General features: G+C 38.6%; 4 protein-coding genes and 1 non-coding gene across 6 annotated transcripts in view; 2 read left to right on the top strand and 3 right to left on the bottom strand.

Annotated features, from left to right (window-relative positions):
* Positions 1-7,651: 7,651 nt before the first annotated feature.
* LOC113494256 lies at positions 7,652-14,974 on the bottom strand. Its single transcript, XM_026872515.1, has 13 exons — positions 14,516-14,974; positions 13,928-14,066; positions 13,395-13,539; positions 12,730-12,893; positions 12,159-12,276; positions 11,597-11,717; positions 10,966-11,095; positions 10,326-10,517; positions 9,749-9,893; positions 9,196-9,330; positions 8,963-9,050; positions 8,316-8,530; positions 7,652-7,946 (listed from the first exon to the last, which is right to left on the bottom strand). The coding sequence occupies exons 1-13, from the start codon at positions 14,623-14,625 to the stop codon at positions 7,714-7,716; spliced, it is 1,935 nt and encodes a 644-aa protein (XP_026728316.1). The 5' UTR covers positions 14,626-14,974; the 3' UTR covers positions 7,652-7,713.
* Positions 14,290-14,361, bottom strand: Trnae-uuc. Its single transcript has one exon. It is a non-coding gene; the product is annotated as a tRNA-Glu (tRNA).
* A 100-nt stretch (positions 14,975-15,074) lies between the features above and the next one.
* LOC113494257 (dysbindin) lies at positions 15,075-16,969 on the top strand. Of its 2 annotated transcripts, none has more exons than XM_026872516.1 (3): positions 15,075-15,661; positions 15,988-16,153; positions 16,779-16,969. In XM_026872516.1, the coding sequence occupies exons 1-3, from the start codon at positions 15,157-15,159 to the stop codon at positions 16,861-16,863; spliced, it is 756 nt and encodes a 251-aa protein (XP_026728317.1). In that variant the 5' UTR covers positions 15,075-15,156; the 3' UTR covers positions 16,864-16,969. The 2 variants fall into 2 exon arrangements, with proteins under 2 accessions (XP_026728317.1, XP_026728319.1); XM_026872518.1 differs by having other exon boundaries at positions 15,988-16,149; positions 16,778-16,969.
* A 90-nt stretch (positions 16,970-17,059) lies between these two features.
* LOC113494255 lies at positions 17,060-22,326 on the bottom strand. The gene is made up of 7 exons (XM_026872514.1): positions 22,018-22,326; positions 21,812-21,908; positions 21,182-21,311; positions 20,577-20,679; positions 19,934-20,031; positions 19,074-19,335; positions 17,060-18,907 (listed from the first exon to the last, which is right to left on the bottom strand). Exons 1-7 carry the CDS (start codon positions 22,123-22,125, stop codon positions 17,582-17,584), a joined length of 2,124 nt encoding a protein of 707 aa, XP_026728315.1. The 5' UTR covers positions 22,126-22,326; the 3' UTR covers positions 17,060-17,581.
* Positions 22,323-25,675, top strand: part of LOC113494252 — an 84,680-nt gene continuing 81,327 nt past the window's right edge. The window contains exon 1 of the mRNA XM_026872512.1: positions 22,323-23,139. The gene's annotated coding sequence lies outside the window, so the exon portion shown is untranslated. The remainder of the gene's footprint in view (positions 23,140-25,675) is intronic.

Consider the following 25,675-nt stretch of genomic DNA (forward strand, 5'->3'; position numbering starts at 1 on the left):
ATACTCGACTGGCCTGTTGGTCTAGTGGTTAGTGACCCTGACTGCTATATCGGAGGTCGTGGGTTCGATTCCCACCCAGAACAAATGTTTGTGTGATGAGCACGATCATTTGTTCTGTGTCTGGGTGTAATTTATCTATATTATTTATGTATTTAGAAATATATAAGTAAGTTTATCAGTTGTCTGGTTACCATAACACAAGCTCTGCTTAGCTTGGGATCAGATAACCGTGTGTGAGTTGTCCCAAGATTTATTTATTTATTTATTTATTATACTATCAGGGCGACGCGACGACCCGTAAGTCGCTTCTAACAATTTACTTACTTAGTTCCGTATTCTCTCTAGCATGGCCTTAGTCACACTCATAATAGTATTAATTGATAAATAAATAAATAAAGTCTGCGTCATCATCATCATCCACAGCCTTTGTCCTCCCAATGCTGGGCATTGACCTTGCCTTTCTCATGCCAATTTCTACTGTCCTGAGCCAGCCTCGTCAGACTCGACCCTTTACTATTTCATCGACCCATCGTGCTTCCGGACGACGCACGCTTCTTTTGGCCTTGGCCAAAATTCTGTCACCGCCTTAGTCCACCTGCCGTCACTTCTTCTGGCCAAGTGGCCTGCCTGGCTCCACTCTAGCCTCGTTATTGAGGCACTCGTCACTCCTCTCGGATTTTGGTCCGTTTTCGGATATCCACATTACGGTCTTAGTCTTAAGACGTAAGTTTTAAGTATAAGAATTAAAAGTAATTCACGGGACAACTTCATGGGAAGAGATCCGGGTCCGGAGACAGGTCCAATATGCAGATGCCTTGTTAAGAACTTTGATCTTGAATGTGCTATCTTTACCAATGGCCACCCATGTTCTATACAATAACAGACTTGGACGGCCCGAGGTAGCAACAAAACTAGAAAATTGTGGAGATAACTACTCTACTGGTACAAAAATGTTAAATGGAATCTTTTTCCTTCAGTAGCTATGGAAAACTATAGCTACCTGCCTAAAAACACAAAAAAATGTGGTTAAGTTGGAGGTGACTTACCGGCTCAAAAATTGCCTCTCATTATACCAAGACGATGGGCCGCAGGAGGCACACCAGTTAGATAGACTAGGGGTGCCGAGACGTCCGATACCAATTTCATCATTGCGGGTCTAAGATCCGAAGGCTTTCGTACAGTCAAGGTGAAATGTGCGAGCCCCATGGGTTCTATCAATTTTTATTTTCTTTCAATCTTACTGCATTTTACACAAAGTTCCTCGTTCGTTCATTCCTCTCTCTCAGGCACATTTTCATAAAGACATGCAAAACCTTAGGTTCTACAGATACTGGTTGCTTCAAAAGAACATTGATACCTCCATTAAATAATCGAATGTTTGGCATCAACATACTTTTCAGGCGGTGGTACCGTCCACATTACTTCAACACATGTATCACATCCTCGGGCCTATTACAGTTGTCACATACAGGTGATGACTTGGCTCCCACCGTATGGAAAAAATCGTTCAATGGAGCGTGTCCCGAACGTGCCAAAGCCACTATTTATCTCGAAAGGCTGGCACAGGTGTATACCGTTTTCCTCTCTTTTTAAATCGAAATTAAATGCACTTCTGCACCAGTTCCTCCTATTTTTATTATTACTTCGATTTACTAGTGGCTCGGCTAAGCTTCGGGGGGTGGTAAATGAATATGTGCCTATGTTATGGGTAGTAGTAGTAGTGCGCGTGAAGAAAGAGCGTCTGAGTGAGTTTGGGGATTTCGTTACAAGTATTCATCGGAGTCGCCTGACTAGTTTCGGCCGCAACCAGACCCGCACGGTGGCAGAATAAGTCGTGATACCAAAAACAAGCTGTGTTTCATTTACAAACAAGTCAAATGTGGTGTAAAAAGGTCTGTTATTTTTGAGCTATTATATTTCGGTGGCGGGTCCACTTCCAAACAGGTTTTATCACGTGTCTTTGTGTGAGCGGGGTGAATGTGTGTTAGAAAGTAAATCATTGTTTTCAGCTTGAAATGGTGTGAATTCAATATATAAACTAAGTAAGCTGCGTCATGTTTTGTAAAACTATTTTTATTGACATAACGAACAGAAAAATATATTTAAAACAATTAATCGTAGTCATTAACTGCAAACTTCAGAATGAATAAAAATAGTGTATTATTTATATTCAATTGAAAACATTTTTTTATTAAAGACATTGCAAAGAAATTATAATGTGAAAGAAATTCAAAACAAAACTCTTTGCGTCAAAGCACAAAGTGATTTGTTTTCGAAAGAAACCTTAAATAGGTAGACTAAGTAAAAAAAGTATAAAAACAAACCTTATAAAATTTCTAAAGTGTCACTAAACCCGATGAAATAGTACTAAAGTAAGGGTCTTCCGGCAGGGGTTTGAAAGCTTCGACCCTGATCCCTGCTCTAACTATGCTCTTAAACAATTTTCCGTGGCGGAAGCGAGACGTTTAAATCCGCAGCATAGTGCCATCTCGCTTCCACACACCAATACTCGTGTTTCAAAAGCTAACAGCAGCCAAAGTAAGTACAGACGCCATCTTCTCGAGGGGTGAAACAGAGGGTGAATTGTAGAAGGTGTGAGCCAACCCCCTCCCCGGTGGACGCGGTAATAATATAGGTAGGTGAAATATGTTTTGTTGGGGCTTGGGACTGGATATTTTTAGAGGAAACTCAAAATGCAAGATGATTTTTGAACGTCTAATAGATGTCTAAAATTGTTTCATTCTTTCCTTCCGTTAGGCGTTTAGGTATTGTTTGGGTTAAAACGATAGTATCTACCTATGCCAGATAGGGACAGCGCTATACATAAATATATCGCCATCTCTTTTAGTAAGAGCAGCAAATAGTATTTTTCTTGTTTAAGTCTTTTAAGATTGTTTGCAATGTATGTAAAATGGTTGACCTGTTTATTTTAATTAAATAAAACCAGTAAAGTCTACTGATAACCCAGTTTGTTTGAATAACCTTTCTGTAGTTTTTTTTATTATTATTAGTTTGCTTATTAACTTCCGATAGCGATTACACACATACGTAATAAAGGTGTAGATCGACCTGTATTTTTTGTTTTTATAGCAAAATGATTTTCAGACGGCCTCCTTAACTTTGATTTCGCAGAGATGTAAGTGAGATAACGCTACACACCAGGTATAATGCCGTCTCGCTTCAACAACTCAAGCACGCAAGTCGTACTTTAAGGGGTGGCAGTTCCAATAATGTCCCATTTGCTCGCATGGCCCGAACTCACCCAAAAGGCAGAATGCATACATGCACAACAACAGCTACAATACGGCTACATTTGACTAAACAAATAGAATTAGTCTGTCAGAGATTACTTCCAAAAGTATCGCATATGTATTTACGTATTTTTTTTTTTGATTGCGTAGACAAAACCTGAACATGATTTACAAGTTAAAATTTTGCGTGACGTCACTTATCTGTTATAGTCAAGTCTTAACAGTTTTAACTGGCAAGTGACGTTATGAGACTTCACTTACACACATTTTACGTTCGTTGTTTTATGTTCGTTTTTTACTGATTAAGTACAATTAAAAGTACGTTTCCATTTTTTTTAATACTATATCTTAGTTTTTACATGCCTGCCGCCTGCATCTTACAAACGCTGTAAGATGTAGGCAGGTAATTAGATGTTTTTGCAAATCAAATACCCAATGAATTTGTAATTCAGTCCAGCGTATTGTATCTTAGGTATTCAATTCTACCGAGATTATCCAAAAGGGTTACCGCGGCCCCGATACACAAAGGGCAAAGGATGGAACACGCGTGGGTTTTACTCACGCTCCCCTCCGTTCAACCCAAAGCGGGAGGAGTCATTTGAGGATTTCCCGTCCAGAAAAAAAAGGTTTAATACATTTTTTAATGGCGATATGACCTTGCGTCGATGTAATGGCGGTGAGCGTGGATATACGCTATTGGTTGTATTCAAGGACACACCGTGCGGTTGTTTTGCTGTTATTGTGCTTGAGTATACCACTATTATAAAGAAAAATAATTGTTCGTGTGAAAGAGGGAATCTAAGGATGGTATGCAACGATTTTCTGCTGTCTTTTACCAATAGAAAGCCACATTCTTTCTGAGAGTTAAGGCCAATATATGATGCATTTTACAGATGATGTTTCTGTCTCCACAGTATAGTCGAGTATTCATCTCTCTTTGATCCCTAACGACGCAACATTTTAATAAGTACTTTGTCCTCGTCTCGGCTTGTAAATTTCTAATGTGACGTAGTTAAACATCAAATAGGCCTTAACTCAAGATAGCAAAGAAATTCTTATCTATCATTCAGCAGGAAAACTTTATCATAACGTTACACACCGCAGTCGCAGTTTATCACAATGTTAACTTTACATGACCGCAAAATTCTTATCTCGCTTTAGCTTTTTAAATGAAAAAATGATTTTGTACTGCGACGTTTACGATGTGTTTTTTATTTGATGTTCGAACTAGGTAGTGCTTTTTTACCTCATCATTCCCCTGCCATTAACAATTGAAAAAGAAAAACTTATGGAGAAAAATATAGATGTTTTCTATGACTTTTTGTTGTATTCGCGGCGGGTGAATCAAGAGTATTTGTCTGAGAGCGGTTGCTTCTTTTTTCTGGGGTAAAAACGAGATGACGTCGACCGTGTGAGCCCGACGTAGCGGGGTGGGGAATATCAGGTTCTCGCCGGCCTAAACCACCCCGGGCCCCTTCTACTGCCTTTGTCAGAGTGACAAATCGCTCGCGCATGCTCTGTACGACTCCGGTGAGAGCGAGTCTTCTTACTCGGAGGTAATAATAATCCCCAGTCAGCTGGTGGCTAAAAGATACGCTTTTGTGCGCAAGGTTTGCTTTTAAACAATCATATGCGACGAATTTTTTTCCGGCAATGAGCTAAATATGTCTAATTTGCCAAAAAAGTATTAGACACATCGTTATACTAGCTTTTTCTAAAACAAAATATTGTTTCTCAAATTAAATTAGCCTAAATTTATCTTAATCGGTTCAGCCATTTCATTTAGCCGGAACAAACAAACAATAAAAAAATGATGTGGTATTTAAAAACCGTACCTATAAGATATTAGTATAGTTATTTTAATATTATAAACAGATTCTAAATTTTTTTATTTACATATATTTATAAAGATGAACATATATTCTCCATTTCGAAATGGTGATTAACTATTGCATTCACCATTTTTGAGTGGTGATTATCAAACCGGTTATAAACACAGGAAATGGAATTGAATACATTAGCGTATTAAAGAGGTTTGCGCGTAAAGTTGTTGTTAATTACGCCTTATGGCCTTGAAATAAGGTACATTTTCGTATAGCTTTGCAGATACCGTTTAGTTGCCGATTCTTGAAGTAAATGACTGTTTTGTTGTTAACTATAATACTCTCCGGTGTATTCAGGAACGTCATTTAATTAAAAGTATTGCGTAAACGTCTAATCAAAGACAATACTGATTTGGCTCAGGACAAGTTGGAATGTTTACGTATGCAACTGTTTTGAAAGCTTTGTCAAACATTCTTATTCATTCTTGTCAAGGTTGTTTGACAAATTTTAGGGTGCCCTTATGCCGTACCCAAATGAAACAACCGGAACCCTTTTACTAAGGCCCCGCTGTCTGTCCAGGGCCCCATTGCTATTTTACAACAACCAAGAATGAATGGCAATTGGATTAAATTGGAAATTATTCCTATTCTCATCATTGTATTGACCTTGAATGTACCGTCCTATATTAAATTCACAATTGTTGTGTAGGAAAAATGCTTCAGAGAAAACGAAAAGTGTAGTTTTCAGCCTAATGTTATTCAATCATATGCCATTGTAAAAAGCGGAATTGCCAGAATTGGGGCCTGTGATAGTTAAAGTCGAGTTATTCACACATGATGTATTTCTGTTACCGCTAAAGCTACAAATAATAAAGAATCGTAGGCATGGTAACGAAATGCCGGGCTAATTATTACTTCGCCGTGATTTTTTGCGTTCAATCACCTACGCAATTCGGTTTGTATGACCTTCGCTGGTTTTAGTTAACTCGTAATGTCAATTTATGTTTGATAGTGTCAAGGCCGTTACCACAGATTACGTAATAGTTTTTAATGACTGTCATGTTGTCTTTGTCACCGATATGTGGAAAGTGGAGACAATTAGACAGAAAGTTTATCGAATGATGCAACGGTTTACTTACTAACGCGACCTGAGGGGGTCGCGAGTCGAACCGGCGACTTTGACTCGTTTGACTCGCGACAGCGCATGTTCAAGGAGTCCGCTCTGTTGGGTCCAAAACTAGTCGGGCAATCCCGATAAATACGCGTGAGTAAACCATTACATCATTTTATTAATGAATTGTAATCACGATCGATAGTTGCTATAAAGATATAGATATGTATAATTTGTGATATTTAATTTTGTCGTTGATCTGTCAAGGCACTTTTATTCCAAATAACAAAAGTATGTAATAATTCAAAGCCTGTTGGCGGTTGGCTAAATTTGCACTTGTATTTTAAATACTCAAGTATAATAATAAAAAATAATGCCCATTTCATTTATTTCTAATTCTAGCATTCGTAGATCACACAAATGCTTATCCTACGCGGGTCTCGAACCGGCGATACGTCGTAACGTATGCTGGTCTGCTGCGTATAGTCTTGCTTAAGCGATACTCTTCTGATTAAAAAAAGGGATAATTGTCGCCTAGGAGTTAAAAGATTGAAAAATTTTAGTATCAGAACTACCAAATCTAAAAACAGGCGTTTTGATTTTCAAGATTATTTACTTTATACTTACCTAAAGAAAAGTCAAGAGAAGATTAAAATAAAAACACTTCCATCAATTTAAAACAAGTTTATTTTAGAATAGGAATAACTTACATATCGTATCAGATATCAAAGCGTATTACATATAGGCGAAGGTATATTCGAGAGTGAGTCTGAAACTTCTTAGTGTAAAAATTCAGGTTTAAAATCGTTTTAGATAATAATAATATAAGACATTATTGAGACACAAAAGCTGACAATAATATACACAGAATACATGTCAAAGGCCTCCTCCATTCCTTTCTATTCTATCCTTTCTCTGTTTTGTGCTATCCTTGCCCGTCAAGACGTCTTCGTCTAAAGTTTAAGTTATTTTAGTATAATGTGAGATGCATTTACTATAATTTATTTGACTTTACTTCTCAGCTGACAAAATAGTCAATGATCTGAGAGCCTAGACTATTTACATGGCATAAACGTAGTCATGAATAGAATACTTGTAAATTCTAATGTTTAGAAAAGACGTTGCTTCATCAAATTACGTTTTGTTTAACAAGTGCCGTGAGTTAGACTAGTCTGAAAATACATTACAGAGATTTGTTTAGCGTTAGTGCTCGGAGCATTTAGAGGAATATATTTAGTCTGAATGTAAGGACTCTTAAGTCTGAAACTAGTCGGGCGATCCCGATGCATAAGCAAGAGTAAAACTTTAGAGTTTATTTCTGTAATCTTAATATATATAAATCTCGTGTCACAATGTTTGTCCTCAATGGACTGCTAAACCACTTAACCGATTATAATAAAATTCGAACACCATGTGCAGTTCGATCCAACTTGAGACATAGGATAGTTTAAATCTCAAGTTATAGCCGCATATATAGTTATATTCTTCTAACCACGCGGACGAAGTCGCGGGCAACAGCTAGTTTAATTTATAAATTCATGCTATCTATGTAATATCCTTCATATTCCTTAAATGTCTTTCCATCGACTGTCCTATTGGGCGATATGTATTTCCGGATGTTATTGTCTGACCACAGCTGTAAGTTTTCCTGACCCATGTCCAGAGTTTTCGTGGTCTTCTGCAGACATAATATGTTTTCGTTGAGGCGTTTCTTTATTTTGTCGACAGTCCTTTGTTCTTCCTCGATTTCTGATGAAACATCTGTGAATAAAATAATAATTAAAGAGCTTTCGACTGAATCTCAATAATGGCCAGAAATAGAAACCAATTGATTTTTTCTGGTTTAATATTTGTTTACGAATATATTATGTCTCACTATTGGGGCGGTCCCACTCAAAAAGTGCGTGTAAACGACACACGCGACTAAAATAATCTTTTTCCAAAATTTATTGCTTGATTAAACTACCTATGATGGTACAAAAATGTGACGCCATACTGCCGTTACGGACTACATTGCATTGTCGTACAGTTACCTCCTAGTCGCGCCTAAAAAAGTTTTACTTCAAAAGTAAAAAAAATAAGCTTCTCGCTGAGGAAGAGCACGTCAGCATAGTCAGAAAAAGTACTCACCAATCCTCAACATATTCCTCTGCTCACCATCCATGGCTGCTACCTTCGTTTCTAACTGTTCCTTCTTGTCTACAGCCTCTATGAGTCGCTTTAAGTTGTAAGACAGATTGACAGACGGACAGATGAGCGAGCACGTGACGTCATCACGGTGCCACGAGTCTCGCAGGCGTTCTATTGAAGAGTTTAGTGTCTCGAATATCCAGATCTTTTCGCCACTGAAAATAAAAATTTATAGATTTAAATATCTAAATGTAAATACCCACATTTTTAAATGTCACTCCATTAAAATGTTATCAAAATCGTTCTGCCGTTTTCAGAGTTGTAAATTGCATTGTCATCGGACTTGAAGCTACCCTGAAAATTTCAGGCTGCTAGCTTATTTGGAAGTGCCTCAAAATTGAGTTGCAAGAATCCAACCGGAACGACAAACAAACATAGAAACAAGAAAGTGAGTGTATAAAAACGTGGGAATTAGGATTACGGTTGAACATTTGTCACATCGAACAATACTTTTCTGTTTCTAACATAGTATTCCTGGCTGTAATTGAATAATTACAATTATGTAAATAACCTCTCATACTAATTTTAAGTTACTAAAACAAATGTTTTAAAAAAATCTTAAAAGGATTTTCCTGCTGTTCACTTACCTTTCCAGAATCAATTTCCTATTCTTCTCCAATTGGAATTTCTTTAAATAAACTTTGAGTTCGTCGATAAATGTTGGATTAGCGTTATCTGAAATAAAAAAAATATATTAGTAATAATGTTTAATTTGGTTGGCAAAGTCGCCATAATCGGATATGCAATAAGAAAACCTTATTTGAATTCGATTTTCTAAAACATATCGGACATTATTATTTTAAAAGATGATGTTATTTACCAATCGCATCGTAAGAACAGTTCTCAGACGTATCTAGATCCAGACTCAGCGCCATTTTGTTTCTGTTGTTATCGCGACGCTCTTCATAAAAGCGACGCAGCGTCATCACGGATTCTTGTGGGAGACACAGCTGGCCTGATAGCATGAAAAATATATTATTTAGTCTTCTTTATAAAAAACCTTCGAGAGTGAATTCATAAATGTTTAAAAACGGTTTACGTAGAAGTAATTATACGGAATGCCCGACTAGTCTTGTACCCAACCGGAGTCTTTAATCATGAGATGATCACCATCATTGTGGGGCATAGCTACTCTCCCCCCACTATAAAAACTACACCTACGTAAGTTTAATTTAATTATGCCTATTAAAATAGAGGCAAAAAATGAGAATTATTATGCATCATAAGCTTTCCCCCTTTAAGAGGAAAACAAAACATTTGTATCGCTCTATCGGTTACGGTGTTTCACAACAACCAGGTACATGAAACGAATCCTAGAAAAGTAAGTCACCGGTCATAACGATGTATTATAATACTTTTTAACATAGTCATACCTCCAAACCGATCAGTGTCATTGTGCGCCGATTCAGAATGGAAACTGTTGAACACGGTGATCAGGCATTCTCGAACGTTCTGTATCTTGCGCTCCGTTATGGCCAGCGACGTGATCAGACGCTTCAGTTCATCTCTCTTGCTCTCCTGTGGACGATAATAAAATATTTCTATAATAATTATCGTGAGAATGATTTAATCAAATCAAATAATGAGAGCCGCGACATTGGACTCTGGATCGATCAACCCCGTAACACGTTATATGCAGTTATCATGAAGTACCTCATACCACTCGTGGGCTGGCCGCATACATTGAATATTCAACCTTAGTGTCCGCGTATTGTAATAGTCCATACAAATCCATACTAATATAACACAGTTCACATATGTTCTAATATTTGTTGTTATACAACAGCTTGGTAGGGACTTGTATCAAGCAATCAAGTCTCACGGGGCATAGGCTTTCGCCTTCAACCCAGCACCACTGTACTCGGTCCTTTGCCTTTCGCATCCATTCCTAGCCAGTTATAGTTACCGGCACGGATTTTCGGATAGTTCAGCGATCATTTAGTAACTCACAATAGCCTTATCCAGTAGTGCGAGTTGCCTGCCCGCGGGCTGTTCCCTGAGCGGCAGGCTGTCCACGGCGAAGGGTCCGCTGCGCGCGGCGAGCTGGTCGTGCAGGTCGCGCAAGGCCTGCACGCGGGCCTGCGCGCGCGACACCTCGCTGCGGACCACCAGCAGCTCGCACGCGGAGCCTGACAGGCACTCCTGGGGGGAGGGGGAAGTGATACCAATTGAATCAATACGAAACTTTAATTAAAGGTGTATTCTGTTTGATTTAAAAAGGAAAGCAATATTTATGGACAGCTTATCCGGTCAAACTGAAGATTAAATCAGGTTTACGAGGAACAAGAGGAAAACATATCGTTTTTTCCAGGACGGGAAATCACCATTTGATGCTTCCCCTTTAGGTTGAGCTGAAAGTCAGGTTTTTACTGACTGAAACCCTCCCATGACCGTTAGGTAAGGTTAGGTTAGGTTACCTTTTGCGTACCGGGGTTATAGTTACATTTTCTGACAATCCTGCTGGTCCCTCTTATCTTCTTATTCCTTTTTCATACTAATATCTATATACTCAGGCATTTAGATACATAAATTCTTCATTAATGAATTTCTCGAACATTGGTACTTTACATTTACATGATAATATACTGACATTGAGTTGTGTGAGCTCGGCAGCCAGTTTCCTCTGCGTGTGTTGCGCGTGCAGCTTGCACTTGACGGCCTCCAGCGACAACGTGCACTGCAGGGCCGCCGTGTGAGATAGGACCCATTGGGGAGTCACCCTGGATACAATAATTTAATATTTTATTAGATTAATATTGTATTGAGAGTAATGATGGTGGATTAGGGATTAAATTCCTTTTGCAGGATACGATTTACTTAGCTTTAAACTTTTTAAATTAGAGTATTTTACACAAAAATTGATTTAGTCCCCCAGACAGACTTCTTAAAAATATAGGATACGTATTTTTATTTCGTAAACAAAAAATGAATGGGATACAGTGATTTAAAATCACGTGTGACGTCACTTACCAGTATCGACGTTTTTTAATAGCAAGTGACGTTTTTAGCCTCCACTACTATACTTAAGTCCTTCTTATCCTCCTTACGTTTTAATTAAAAAAAAAAATACAAAAAACGATCCAGTATTTTCAGTAAATCTTTCTGATGGACTTGACAGATTTATATTATTAGATTTAGTCAAATTCCCTTAGAGGTCTTTTTAAGTCTTCATAGCATTTACAATCGCATGAAGCTTTTCCATTTGTCATTATGTATAGTACCTATTAGTAGCGGCGGGCGGCGGCGTGTCGGCGGCCAGCGCGGCGGGCAGCGCGGCGCGGCGGCGACACAGCGGGCCCCACAGGGACCCACCCGATGTGCATAAGGCTGATAACTGCTCCTCTGTACACATAATTATTATTATATACAGGGTTATTTGTCAGGCCAGCGGGATTGTCCAAAAACGTTACACAAAGAGCAAAGGAACCTAAGGAACATGGGTTGGTTCTAGTCAGTAAAGTCTGATATTCTCAACAACAGCCAAATTTTATCGATACAATCGAAAAGTTCTAGTGACTGTAACCAAAGAATTCTGGTGTATGAAAAACATTACAAGACAACAAGAAAGTAACGTTTGGAACCCCCTTATCGAATAGCATGAAAAATAGATAATAGCAGATTCTCAGATTTACTGAACATGCAAGATTTCACAAAAATCGGTAAAACAATTTCGGACATACATGGAAAGTGATATCGTGACACAAGTTCTTTTTAAACAATTTATGTTATTATCTACAATCCATGTATTTAGGCATATAAAATAATGAATGATCCCCAAGTTACCGGTATCATTAAGTTCAGTATTGGACGTGATGGAGGAGCTAGCCAGGGATGCCATACTGACAGACAGCGCGGCCGGACGACTGGCAGTACGGCGGTTTAGTAACTTATCCAGTTTACTCTGAAATAATAATAAAAATACAGTTGACATCTACTATTAAATTGTCTTAAAGCGCAATACTAGGATGGTCAATGATTCTCAATTGAGAAGGTACACAGATTCGCAGCAAAATTAGTTCAGAACGGTTTACTCTTGCGTATTAGTCGGGATCGCCAACTATCGACTAGTTTATGATCCAAACTAAAATAGTATTGTTCTTACTTATATATTATTTCAATGTTTTACTTGACAATATCAAATAGAATAATTATTAGAACACTTAACAGCAACACCACACCGGAATCCGGCGGAAAAAATAACGACACTGGTAGAAATTGAAAAAACACTTAGAAGATAAGCAAAAAAAAAATACATTGCTCAGTGTACAACTGTAAACAACTTTGTATGTCATTAATTTTAATATCTGTATTTTCCAAGACCATTGCCAAGAGAATAAAAAAAATATAGACTTACCTCAACATCCCCACTCTCCTCTTGCTTGCACAGCGAGTCAGCAATACCCTTAGCTTCTATAAGGTTAGACTTCTTAGCCTGAAGCTCTTCGGCTACCTGCTGGAGAAGCCAGGCGCGGCGCTGCCCGTCCTGCAGGCGAGAGCGGCTGGCGTTGCGTTGAGATACTGAGGACAGAGTTGTGTGAAAGAAATCACTTTCTAAAGTATACTATTTTCTGCCTTTTATTTGTGTGAATAAGAAACCTGAAATGCATTGTATTTTTGGTTTGTTACTGCTTAACATTGAGAAAAAGATCGTGGGAGAAATAAATGTATTATACTGTACTGTTTTGGTAGTCACAAAGGTACTTATAAAAGGTAAACAATCTTGGTCACTTTTTAAACAAACACATTAAACAAATAAACAACTGTTATATTTCAGTAAAATATTTGATTTGGATGTTGATGAATTATTTTAAATTCGTTTTTGGACAAACTCACCACAATTGAATACCCATTTTTAAGAACCAATGGAGTATAGAGTTGAGTTACGACTGGAATATCTTTTAAATGAACAAAATAATACGTTTTTGGGTCTGAAAAATCAAATACCTACCTTGTGATATTCATCACTAGAACTTATAGTTTTGTTGTTGTACAAAGAGTTTATGATAACAAATAACTTACATTTGCTAGAAACTTTATCTACTAGTAAGTTGAGTTTCTCCCTGGCTTGCTGGACTCGTGTCTCTGCATCTTGCACCCTCTCCTTTAGTGTCATCTGCTGTTTCCATAGTGTCAGCTCATCTGGTACCACCACACTTGAGTCAGGCTGGAAGGTATAAGATGTTTTTTCTATCAAACATGTGCTATTGGTTTCTTTTTAACTTATACTCAAATTTATTAAAATAATAGTGTAAATTTTAAGCAACAAAATAGTTTTCACTATTTTATAAACTCATTATTTTCAAGGAAAGCTTCCTCCATCAGCAGATTAGGTTGGACTAGATAAACAGTAGCACAGTTTAATAATAAATAAGTACAAAAATTAATAATTATATAATTAACTTAAGGGCTTAAAATAAGCTTTTACTGGCACAAGTCCGTATAGCTTAAAATTTTCCTTTAAAACCTCCTTTCACATGAATACTTCAACCTTCTCTTTTATTGGCATAATGTTTATTATCCTATGCTATAATTTACGTTAAAAAGATTTATACCTTGCAAAAAGCATTCTTCTTCTGGCACCTCTCAATATCATTATGGAAGACTTGCATCCTCTTTTGTTTGATGATATCCTTAGCTTCCACATGCTCCATAAGACTTCGCCACACCATGTAGTACTGGCCTCGGCACATCCTGGAGAATGACATTAATGAAACTTTAAGGAAAGTTTAAGTCATCTTTTTCATAAAGCAAAACTAAACACAAGTTATAATAGTCGATACTGCAGACATAATATAAGATAAATTAAACTGCATAAAAATGGTAAAAAAAATCAGGCAAATACATATAATATAATATGAATAAAAATAAATCTTAGATTTTTAGTGAAACAACATTATAAAAATGCAAAAAGATCTTCCCGTACCGGGAATCGAACCCGAGCCTCCTGGGTGAAAGCCAGGTATCCTAGCCACTAGACCATACGGGATATGAGAGTTAATGTAAAATTTTGATAATGTATCTAAACTCGATCGTAACAGCCATTTACATAAAATATTTAAATGAAATATTACTAGCTCCACAAATATTAAGGATATAATAAATAAAAAACTAAATTATGGTCAATAACACAAGTTTCTCACTCTGCGAGTTTGTCAACAGACGGCACTTTGTCTGGCGGACATCCCATTGATAACAACCATTCTGCAAACTTCTGAGGCACTTTATCACTGCTTAACTTCTCTTCGTTCATTTTAACTACAATAAGTAAGCAAGTTAATGTTATTTCAATGTTATTCGGCGGTAAAAATAGAAGGCTTACAACAACAATCCGACAACAACAGATGAAAATTCAAATATGACAGTGACAGAGACAATTGCGAGATGGATGATGTTTTGCGCCCACAGACAAAACTAAAACAGATTGTGTGCATAGTAGTTTTTTGTTGAAACATTTTTTTGTGTTTATAGTCAATAACTTAATCTGATTATTTTCTGTGCTCCTGGGAAATATAGTACCTATTTGTTTGATTACTGTAAAAAGTGTTTGCCCGTAATATTGGTCTTGAATGTTTTTAAAAACTGAACTATGACTTTTCAGCAAAAGCATTGTTTATTTAAATTAAGTTGCAGTATCACTATGATTTCCAGTCAGCTGAACAATGTATAGCAACACTGTGTTATGCACGAACTGTCACGTCAATGCGTCAAATGTCGTCAACATCAAGTTGTCTAATCAAACAATGTTTACGTTCCTTTCCTAATTTTTTATAAAACAAAAATAATGTTAGGGAACCTCAAGGACTTCATTTCAGTCGTGCAAGATGGTTTAACATCGAATAACAATATACGGCACACGCTACAAGAAGTACAGAAGGTAACAAATATATTTAAAGATAGGCAGAAAGTAGCACACGAGAGCAAAGTCAATTACGGAGCTGGGGGTGCCTTGTTAGAGAAATATCAGGAGGAATGGGCGAAGATACATGAAAATGCTGACACAAACGCCAAGGCAGCTGATGAAGTAGATAAATTGATATTAGAATTACACGAAGAGACAAAAAAGCGTTTACAAAGTGCGAATGAGTTAGCGAATAATTTGTCCATGATTCCTTCGTTGACTGCGTCCGTAGCGCAGTGTATGGATAGTCTGAAGAGCGTGCAGAGTCTGATGCAGTCCGTCGAAGAAGAATTAGTAGAGTTTGAGGATATTGTGGAGCGAAGTAAGATGGAAAACTGGAAATTGGACCATCACTATCATCTGACTATGTATAAAGAGAAGAAAATGGGTAAGCTAGTATTCTACTTGAGTTATCATTATCACAATCACCTATAAAGATGTTGAAGAAGCTTGTTAAAATAATTGAGTTACAACACTGCAATGGTCTGTGGTAGACACCAACCTAGTCAATACAAAAACTAACACAATTTCCATACCAATATGAATCCAGTAGGAATTAATATTTGAGCAATAACTAAGACCAAAAATCAAAATAATAAACACAAGACTTTAAACAAGGCTTAATGTGAAGTGCCAGAAAAAGAATAAAGTATAAATTAATTTCTTAAATACATAGTATATAAAGTCTTCTAATTAACCTCTTCTATCTTTCAGTTGCATTAGAAGAGGTCCGCAACAAACTTGCCAAGGAAAACAGCCAGTTGAACTATGAGCGAGAGAGACAGCAGCTGGCGGAGTTCCAGGTGAAGAGAGAGCACAGCTCCAATGCCTTTCAGCTGGACATGGCCAAGTACTTAGCTGGGATTACTACTCCAAGTAAGTAAGATAGTTAAACCTTGTTAGGCGAATGACTATGGGTCTGCCCATTTTCTGAAGCACCTTTTGACAGGTTGCAAAATTGACCATACTGTGACTTTGGGTACAATTATCATGCGGTAGCACTTTTCACTCTATTTCAAAGTGTGAAATCATTTTAGTTGTAATAATTTGTTTTTTTTTGTTTGCTTATGGGTGCTAGCCTAGATTAACAATTAATATCCTACGGATTTAGAAGCCTCATCATATTTTTTATAATCTGATCCTACAATTATTATGCAGCACAAATAAACAACCATGTATAGCGATGACTCCGAAGCGCGAAAAACGTCAGCAGATATAAATATCATTGACATTTTCCTGACAATGCCTACCGTTATTATTGCCTATTGATTGTTTTGATCTACCAGAAGTGGCATAGTTTTCATTGTAGGGCAAACACATCTCCGTGTCTAATTCCTTGATTGGTTGTGATAGCACAAATAATTATGAATAACTTCAGTTTTATGAGTCCTGCGACGAAATAGCGCACGTATGCCGCACCTGCCTGTCTTGGCGCAACTATCTCTCCTATTTATTCTACCTTATTACCCCTACATTGCTACTATCTCCTGAATATTCCTTACAGGTCAGCCTTCAACACCAAAAGTAACTCTAGAACAAATTCAACTGGAAGATGATTGCACGGACTTGGAGAAGTTCCTGGACAGCTGATGTGGCAGCCACCTGGTATAGTGATACGTTCCGAGCTTGTACAATTAAGACTTATGCATTCTATTTTATATTCCAAAGTTAATATAATGTTTGTTGAATATTTTAAGCCTGTTTTTCAATTTTTTCTCAATTTTGAATTTGTTTACACCTATAGGTCCGTCCTTCTGTGCTATTGCTAGCAAATAACACCCTGAAGTTTGAACAATTCATATAAAATTTATTTGTTCTCTCGTTAAATACCTAAAGAAGTCAATTTTTGTACTGTTAACCTTTTTTATGAACTGAAATTATTTTTCTTATTCAATAATAAAGTCAAAAATACAAAAATATATATACAAAGCATTTATGACTAGTAAAATTAAGCACATTGCTAAAACAGCTTTATCGGAACACGGTTCACGCCGGTCACGACATTGTTCGATACAGGTCTGCGAGGGATCCCACTAAAACTCCATTCACAGCAATAATTATATCAAAAACTGGCTCCGACCACTAAAAGTTGACGGACGCATCATATAAAACAGTCAAAAATATATCAGTACGCCACACACAAATGAATTTACTTATTGGACATGTAGCTCGGGGTGCGCTAGGCTTGTTGGCCGGCTACAGGCCACAATTCACAATTGACCACTGCTGTTCAACTGTCAGTGGCGGGAGTGCGTGTAAACCGTAAAAATAAAAGAGTAGCAATCGTGTGGGGATGCGCAGCAACCTGCTACGTCTTCCTCATGATGGGGTGCAGGTCGCCGCCGCCGTGCGCCGACAGCTTGGCCTTGCCGGCCGCGTGGTTCTTGATGCACGGCCCGGCGTCCTTCATGGACACGCTGCCGTCGTCCAGGTCCTCGTCGGACGAGAAGTCGGACACGCACAGCGTGAGGTGCCGCTTCTTGGGCGGCACCACGTGCAACGTCCACCGCACGGGCCCCTTGTGGGTGCCCTTCATGTTCTCGCGCGCCTCGTAGTCCGTGTCGGACGCTGCCCGCTGCGACTCGCTTTTCAAACACCGCAAGTTCTTACTCGGTCTATGGGTTTGCTCCTTTTTTTCCCCCCTCGGGGGGGTGTGGAAGTTTTTTAAATTCATAACACTCGACGTCTGCCCCTTCGAATTCAGGTCGGGAAAATTTTGTGAATATATCACGACGCTGTCGACCGGTTTCTCTTTATGAAATTTTGCCGGCTGCTTGGTCTTCGTGTCGCTCTCGGAGGGAGAGCTGGAGGCTCGCTTCTCTGCTGAATTTCCACTACTGCAGCTGGTGTTGCTGTTGCTCGTGCTGTATTGTTCAACAGCCTGCTTTTCTAGTTCTCGAAACTTGGTGTCTATACTTTCGTCAGACGCCTTGTACTGTTCCAGGGCTTCTTTTTCGAGTTCTTCGAATTTGTGATCTACATTCGGTGGGCGAACTCTTGTTCCAGGAAGCACCATCTTTGGATTCAGTTTGAGTAGGCCGGGAGTGACGAGTTTCTGTGCCAGCCTGACGACCGGGGTGAGCCCGATCGGCGCCGGCGCGCTCATACTGAGCACTGTGCTGTATAGACGTTTCTTCCTAAGTCCTGTGTCCATAGCGGCCGCGCTTGTCGACGGTAGCTGGCCATCAGCTACGATTTTGTCTTGGGTCTTTGGACTTTCCGGTTTGTCAGCTTGTGACGTTTGCGGCTCGGATGTAGACACCAGGGCCTGTTCGTTGGTACTGCTGGTGCTTTCCTTCTCCTCTGGAAGTTCCTCTGTCTTGCCCTCTTCGGGCTCCGTCCTGGTGGGCGCCTTCGACCCGGAGGGGGCGGAGGTGTGGTGGACGTGTGTGAGATGGAACCTGTGGTCCAGCCGGGGCGAGGGGTGGTCGCGCGGCCACCACACCCCATAGCGGCGGTCGGGGCAGCGCGCCGGGCGCTGGCCGGTGGGCGCGTAGCGGCTCACGTTGGTGCCGCGGTAGGGCGGGCACCGCGCGGCAGACGCGCGCATCACCGCCTGCACGCTCGCCGACAGTCGGCCCATGGCGCGCTGGCACTCCGTCAGCTGAGGAGGCCGCGGCGGATCGAATTGGAACTGGAATAATACAAGACTTGATTTAATCTTTGCACCAGGTACAAAGGTTGATAATATCAAGATTTTTTAACATAAATATGGGGGAGTAACGAAATTGATAGGTTAGAAATTCCTTTTCGATGGTATATTTGAGCGATTAGTTCGATAAAGACGTCATGGAACGTACTTTGCACGTCGGGTCGCAGAAGAGTTGTGCAGGTACGTCGAGGCAGTAGGAGGGCGGCGGCGGCGCGAGCGCGGTGAGCCGGCGCGGCTGGCGGCGGCGAGCGCGCATCTTGCGCGACACGGCGGGCGGGCTGGGCGCGCGCGGCGCGTGTGGGGGCGCGCGCGGGGGCGCGGGGGCCCACAGCGCCCGCACGCTCAGCACGCGCGCGGCCAGCGCCGCCTCCTCGCCCGCGGCCCGCGCCCCACTCGGGCCCCAGCGCTCGCTAGCTGCCGATCGGTGATAATTAATTCCACTACTCGGGAAATTTGGTACCTGTACCACTAGTATCTAAGTGCAATCATCTGATAAAGTTGTCGGTACCAATGATTTCCATGACTAGCTGCACGGCTGAAATTACGTCATTACACCGAGATACTGGGGTTCAATTTACCGGCTTAAAAGAAATCTTGTGTGTAGAAAAAATATTATAGAGCTTCTTCATAAACCAGTAAATTCTAAAGTTTGCAAAACTAAATACAGACTTACTAGGACAAACGGTAGGTATAAGCCATCGCGGTTGCATTCAGGTACGGCTTCCTGAGCTTGAATACAGTCATTTAGTAGATAGGTATACTTCATTTGGTACAAAAGGTGAGTCTTGCGAAAACCCTATTCTATACATGTATTTCTAAAGGTCTTGACGTCTACTGAGGTCCAAAGGTGAATATGATGAAAAATGACAAATGGAATACTAAAACTCTTGTTCAGAGCTAAGTCTAAGTTAAACTCCATATGCTTTTCTCATGGAAGGTTCAGAGTCAATGAGGAATCTTGTCAAAGATAAGTATAACTTAAAAGTGACAATAGATGGATGGACGCACAAATCTTCGTCGGGCAGCATCCTGTACTGGCGACGGCGGCGCGGAAACATGTTGCGCTCGGACGACTCGTCTACCAACTTGCGAAACCAGTACTCCACCTGGAACACACAAGACTTTGTGAAAAAAACGCCTCTATCCACCAGGGTCAATTTTTATATCAGAGAACGAAGGGTCTCTGACCCTGTCCAAAATTATGTGGCAATCTTTCCACTGCAGGGCAATACAGATTTCCTTAATCCTTTTTCAGAGCCATCTCAAACCAGAAGTTTTATCACCACCTCTTGAAGTAGGTAATACTATTGCAGTTGTCTGAGACCGCGTCCTATCCATACACTTGAGCATGGTAGACCCATTTAGTATGCATGTAAGTCATTCTACCACCTAGGCACCTTCTGTTCCAGTCTCGGTTGCACGGTCAAGTGTGCGACCGAGTCACGAAGTCCGCTTACTTTTGGAGATGTTAAAAAGGCAAGATTTAAGATTCCTAACACTAACTCTTAGTAACAAAAAAAAAATTCAGCCTATCGCGTTCCACTGCTGGACAAGGCCTCTTCCAAGATTCACCCAGACACCTGGTCCGATATCCGCAGATTCCGTCATTGATGCAAATAAAGGTAAAAAGCTTATATAAGGAGATAGTAACCTCAGGCAGCATCCAGCATTCCGTGAGGTCAGAATTCTCGCAGCCCTGTCCGTTATACCCTCGCAAGTTCGTCTTTTCATTCGTACTTGTATAACATTTCTCTCTAAGAAGACAAAAAAAATATTGATGTAACAAAAGCTATCATATTTTTGGATATAGTAAGGAAACTCGCAGAATAAATATCCCTCTGCATCAGAGGGCCCAGGCATCTTCCCATATAGGAAAGGAGTTATCATTACGCTGGCTCACTGCAGGTTGGCGTTTCGAGATTCCAATATTTGGACCTGCACCTGCACCTTCATGCAAAAATTCGGTTATAGAACCGTAAGGACACCCCGACACCCGTATTCTTGTACGGAAAGTATAATCTAGTTAAATCTACGTCAAAAGTGAGTAAAATTTCAAGTAGCCTCAAGTATGTGTCAGCTGATATCGCCTCATGGAATTAAGAGTCAAAACTACTTTAGCAAATCAGATATCTACATTACATTATGGAGCAAATGACAGAAAGTCCTGGAAAAACGCCACACGTACTAAATTCTCCCCTTGTCGTTTAGCAGATGTATTTTTAGACCAAACCTTTGGTAACAAGACAAATGGACTACCTGACTTCGTCGTAATAAAAATTTCCATAGAATTGTGCCAATCTTGACTCTGGTATCACGTCTTTCACACTTCTTCTGCCACTACTGCTTCCATTTTCTTGGCTTTGGCTTGATATTGCACGTTTATTATCTACAACCCATGTAGGTTTTTGTTAGAATAATGCGTTTCCGCAACGTAACTTATAGAGCTATGCTAGTAACTTGTGAAATGGATATTAGGAATTTAAGCGTACAGATCCTAAGACTTTTGGAAATAATCAATTTAGTTCTACGAAAAAGACACAGACTGAATTTTGCGATGATCAATGCCAATACACCAGGTCTAAATTGTGTTTTAGCAAGACAATATTAACAAGGCTACTAATTTGCTGTGGAAGATAGAAGATTAGCATTTTGTGTCTTATTCACGAATCTGGTATCCCTCAAAGTTTCTACAAATGAGCTTCAGTAGAATACATTTTGACTTCCTCACAATAGCCTGAGGCAGCACGAGAAGATTGACTTGGGCATCACTTAGGGCTCCTATAGGTTTCGCGAGACTACCTACTTAAACGTCAAAATCACCTGGAAACCGTTACATTTATGGCAAAAATCACCCAGATTAGTTAAAAAGCTGTTCCAAATGGTTACCTGTTAATTCGCATTGATTATTTGTTTGCAAACTTTGTGATTCCAATGATGTGTCTTGTAGTACTTGCGACACACGACAGTGCTGTGCCCAGAGACGCTGAAAACCAAGAAACCTTATTTAGAACCTCCTTGGGTGCAAAATACTACTTTAAAAGACGTTTTGTCAAATATCCTAGAAAATATGGCATTTTTCTTCAGGGGAATACCTGATTAGCTATTATGAATTCATCGGGAGGTTCCGTAGCCCATGTGAGATCCGCACAAAGGGCGATATGTGCCCACGCAGACGAGTACCGATCCACTTCGAAGCTCATTCAATGTGACATTTCACACATACAATTAATTATCTTTAGAATAAGAAACGAACTAATATAATAGTCACTAAATTTTAAGAGAAAAATTAACGGTAAAACTGTTAATAAAAACGACGACAATTTGAAAGACATTGGTGGTTAAATCTACAATAACAAAATTTTCCTCTTTTTTGATAGATACATGATATATTTTTTTCTTTTATTTTAAATCGCTTTTCGAATTTCGTACCAAATGAAATGAATGAAATTGTCATCGCGATGGCTTGGCCGGATGTTAGTAAGAAGGATTTTTTCGAAGCTTTATGGTAGACGGTTCGAGCTTTGAAATAGTTTGTCGAAAACTTTATAAATCGACCAATTATGCAACATCAGAGCATTTGTTGCATGTTTAAATTAATTGTAGTTAATTTTGTAATTTAAAGGGGAGAGGTTCCGCTATAAAATATTATTGCCGTTGTTTTATATGGCAATTCGGCGTTTTGAAGGTTTTATTTTCATGCACGGCAACATCGGTCGGCGGTCCCGCCCGCCCGTCACCGGTTATGTCAGTATAGCTTGCGCTGGCAGGTGGCGTTGTTGTTACTGTCGCTCCGCGCAAGCGCGCACAGCTGAGGTGGCTGACTGAGCATTGACAGATCACTTAAATAATTATAATTTATTTTACTAAATAAAAAATATAAAACCAAACAATTAAACAAACTTGGGCTTTTATTTAGAGAAAAGTTTTACAAAGTATTGATTCGTGTGATCGAGTTTGTTTTGTGAACAATAGTAGAGAGGAGAAGAGTTAAAAAATATCGATTATAAAACGACAGAACGTATTTTCGTTTAAATTAGTGTGTGTTAAACGACTTTAGTTTTGCAACAAGTGTGGTGTGCTTCGTGGTGAGAACGGGTTTGGGCACCGTTGAGTTTTTTGTTTGTGGTATATATATTTCGCGAGTGAGTGTGGTCCGTTAGTGATGCTGCAATCGAGTGCAAGCTGCTGATTCGTGGTCTCGCCTCCTCTGCACGGTAAGTGATGTACCTAGAACCTACTGATTAATCCACCTAGTATTATGCAAGTGGTGTAAGGTTGCGAGGACCACTGGATAGCGGGTCTAGTTATGTAGGTACTCGTTTCGGATGTACTCGGATGCTGTGGCAAGTGAGCGTACCTGTTACTCACTGGCCTATCTAGATTGAATCGTAATATCATCTATAGTACTAGAACGAAAGCTGTTACACCATACTACCTATTCCTATTGAATACTCGCGTTGTGTAGGTATAAAATATGTAGTTTTAAACAATACATAATAAATTGTAATTACGTATAAATTTTCCATCTAAGCTTAGTATTTTTATCCTAGTATTTGATCTAAGTAATAACTACTCTTCGTATTTACTCAAAGGCAATAAAAAAAATGTTTTATTGTTTTATACCAACATTAAATCGTCATTACGTTTCTCGCATAATTTATTCATTAAAATATTGACATAATATTGTCCTGTGTGCAAATTGATCGATTACAATTGATGACAGATCATACGTTGTTCATCGTGTATGTTTGTTTGTATGTATTAAATAAGTATATCGGTTATTGATACACTTTCCTGCTATTGGTTTGATAACACACGTCTTCGATGGGTTTTATGATTATTTTATTGAAGTGCTTTTATGTTTATAATGGTTATTTGGTATCTTGTAACTTATGAAGATGCGTAATAACGCAATACAACAATGACTTAACATTACGAGATTACATTGAATATTCTTATTATAGTATTTGGTTAGTCGAAATTTGCACTTAGATAAAATGCGGTAGATACTCTTTTTAAAGTTGTCAATATTAGCGAAAATATAGAACAAGCATAATGATGATTTTTATTCTTTTAATAGTTGTTATTATTTTACAAGAAAATTTCTTATACTATTTCGGTCAGGTTTAATGCGAAATCCCTAAAACTCGGACCTGTATTTGCCTTTATATTGCCTGTCTTCTAAAAGCCCCTGATATGACCAAATCGTTTAACTCAAACTCTCAAGTTTTAGTTAGACCGCAACCATCTACGTGTATAAACAAACGGTTTGACCGTCTTAACTCTTCCAAATATCGTTTTAGACTTTTAACATAAATATGACATCTCATCTCTAAAGTAATTCAAAATTTGTGTTATTCATTAATTTTCTTTTGTTTTATTCAGGTTGGTTGAGGGCTGGCATTGAATTATTGGCTTTAATGGGCGTTAATATCATCATCAACAAAAACATAAATTAATAACTTGCTTTATCAACTTATTGCTTAACTTAGCTAAACTCATATCTGACCAAGTTTACGTAATCGAAAAAAGAAGTTGTGTCAAAGAAAAATAGGAGAAAGAAATGTAATTTTACGAGATTATAAAACTCATTTAAACTTGGTCAGACATGCTTTGTAGTAAAATGTAATCTGGTTTAATTCTTATTAGATTTGTTTGAAAAGTTTTTACATTTTCCAATAGTATTACGAGAGTCTTATCAGCAGAATTTTTTTCTTAAAGATGACTTCTGCTGTAAGGACGTTACATGAGAGAGGAATGCATGGAACAAATTAATGCTGGTCTAATACTGATTATGATCAAAGAAAAATCGAATATATGTATAATTGAGTACATGCTGTATGATATATGAATGTAGAGCATCGACCATACACTGCAATACGTAATTTATGACGCTATCATTAAATTCACATGCACAGACACCCAGACTCGGGACAAGCGTTTATGGACCACACAAACTCTTGATAATTTTAAGTCTTTAAAAAAATCAATAGTTTTCAATATGTAGCCTATTGGAAAATTATTCAACATCTTATTAAACCAGACTATTTTCTACTATCATGCTTTTGATTTCTATTTGTTGCTTTTGTAGTATACTTTTTTCTATTTGCCTGAAGATATCCAGTAACAAGAATGTTAACAATACAACGTGGGAATATAGCTGTTTTCACTATTTTGTTCACGCTACTGTTGATCTACTAACATTATTACAATTATAAAAATTAAAATGTTTAAAATGAAGGTCAGTTGCAAATGAAATTGAAACTTTTTTTTTCGTCGTTTCGAAGGACATGCCATCTTCCCTTAAAGTAGATAATATTATTGCAATTATGGGAGAGATACTGTGGATTACACCTTGTAGTCACTCTTCCAAAAAGGATGTTCGACTAAATCCAATAATATAAATTATGTTTAGATCGTCGGGAAGATGTTGAAAATTTTTTTTTTTTATCACATCATTCGAAAGTAAGGAATATTAAAAACACTTAAGATGATGAAATGTTTGGTAGTGGGGCTAGCAATATCACTTGCTAGTAAAAAGTGTACTGGTATGTGACGTCACAGGAAATTATTGTATTCCCTTCATTTAAAATCTGATTTGAATCAATTTCAATTGAAATCTGTCTGACGGACTCAACTGTTTTTTTCGCTAAATACCTTATTGTTATAATATTACTTTAAGACGTATAAAGGTCTAATACTATCTACTAACAAAAGTATATATGACGTAAAAGTACAGTCCAAATATTA

Source organism: Trichoplusia ni, chromosome 5, assembly GCF_003590095.1.
Source record: "Trichoplusia ni isolate ovarian cell line Hi5 chromosome 5, tn1, whole genome shotgun sequence".
NCBI classification, from domain to species: domain Eukaryota; kingdom Metazoa; phylum Arthropoda; class Insecta; order Lepidoptera; family Noctuidae; genus Trichoplusia; species Trichoplusia ni.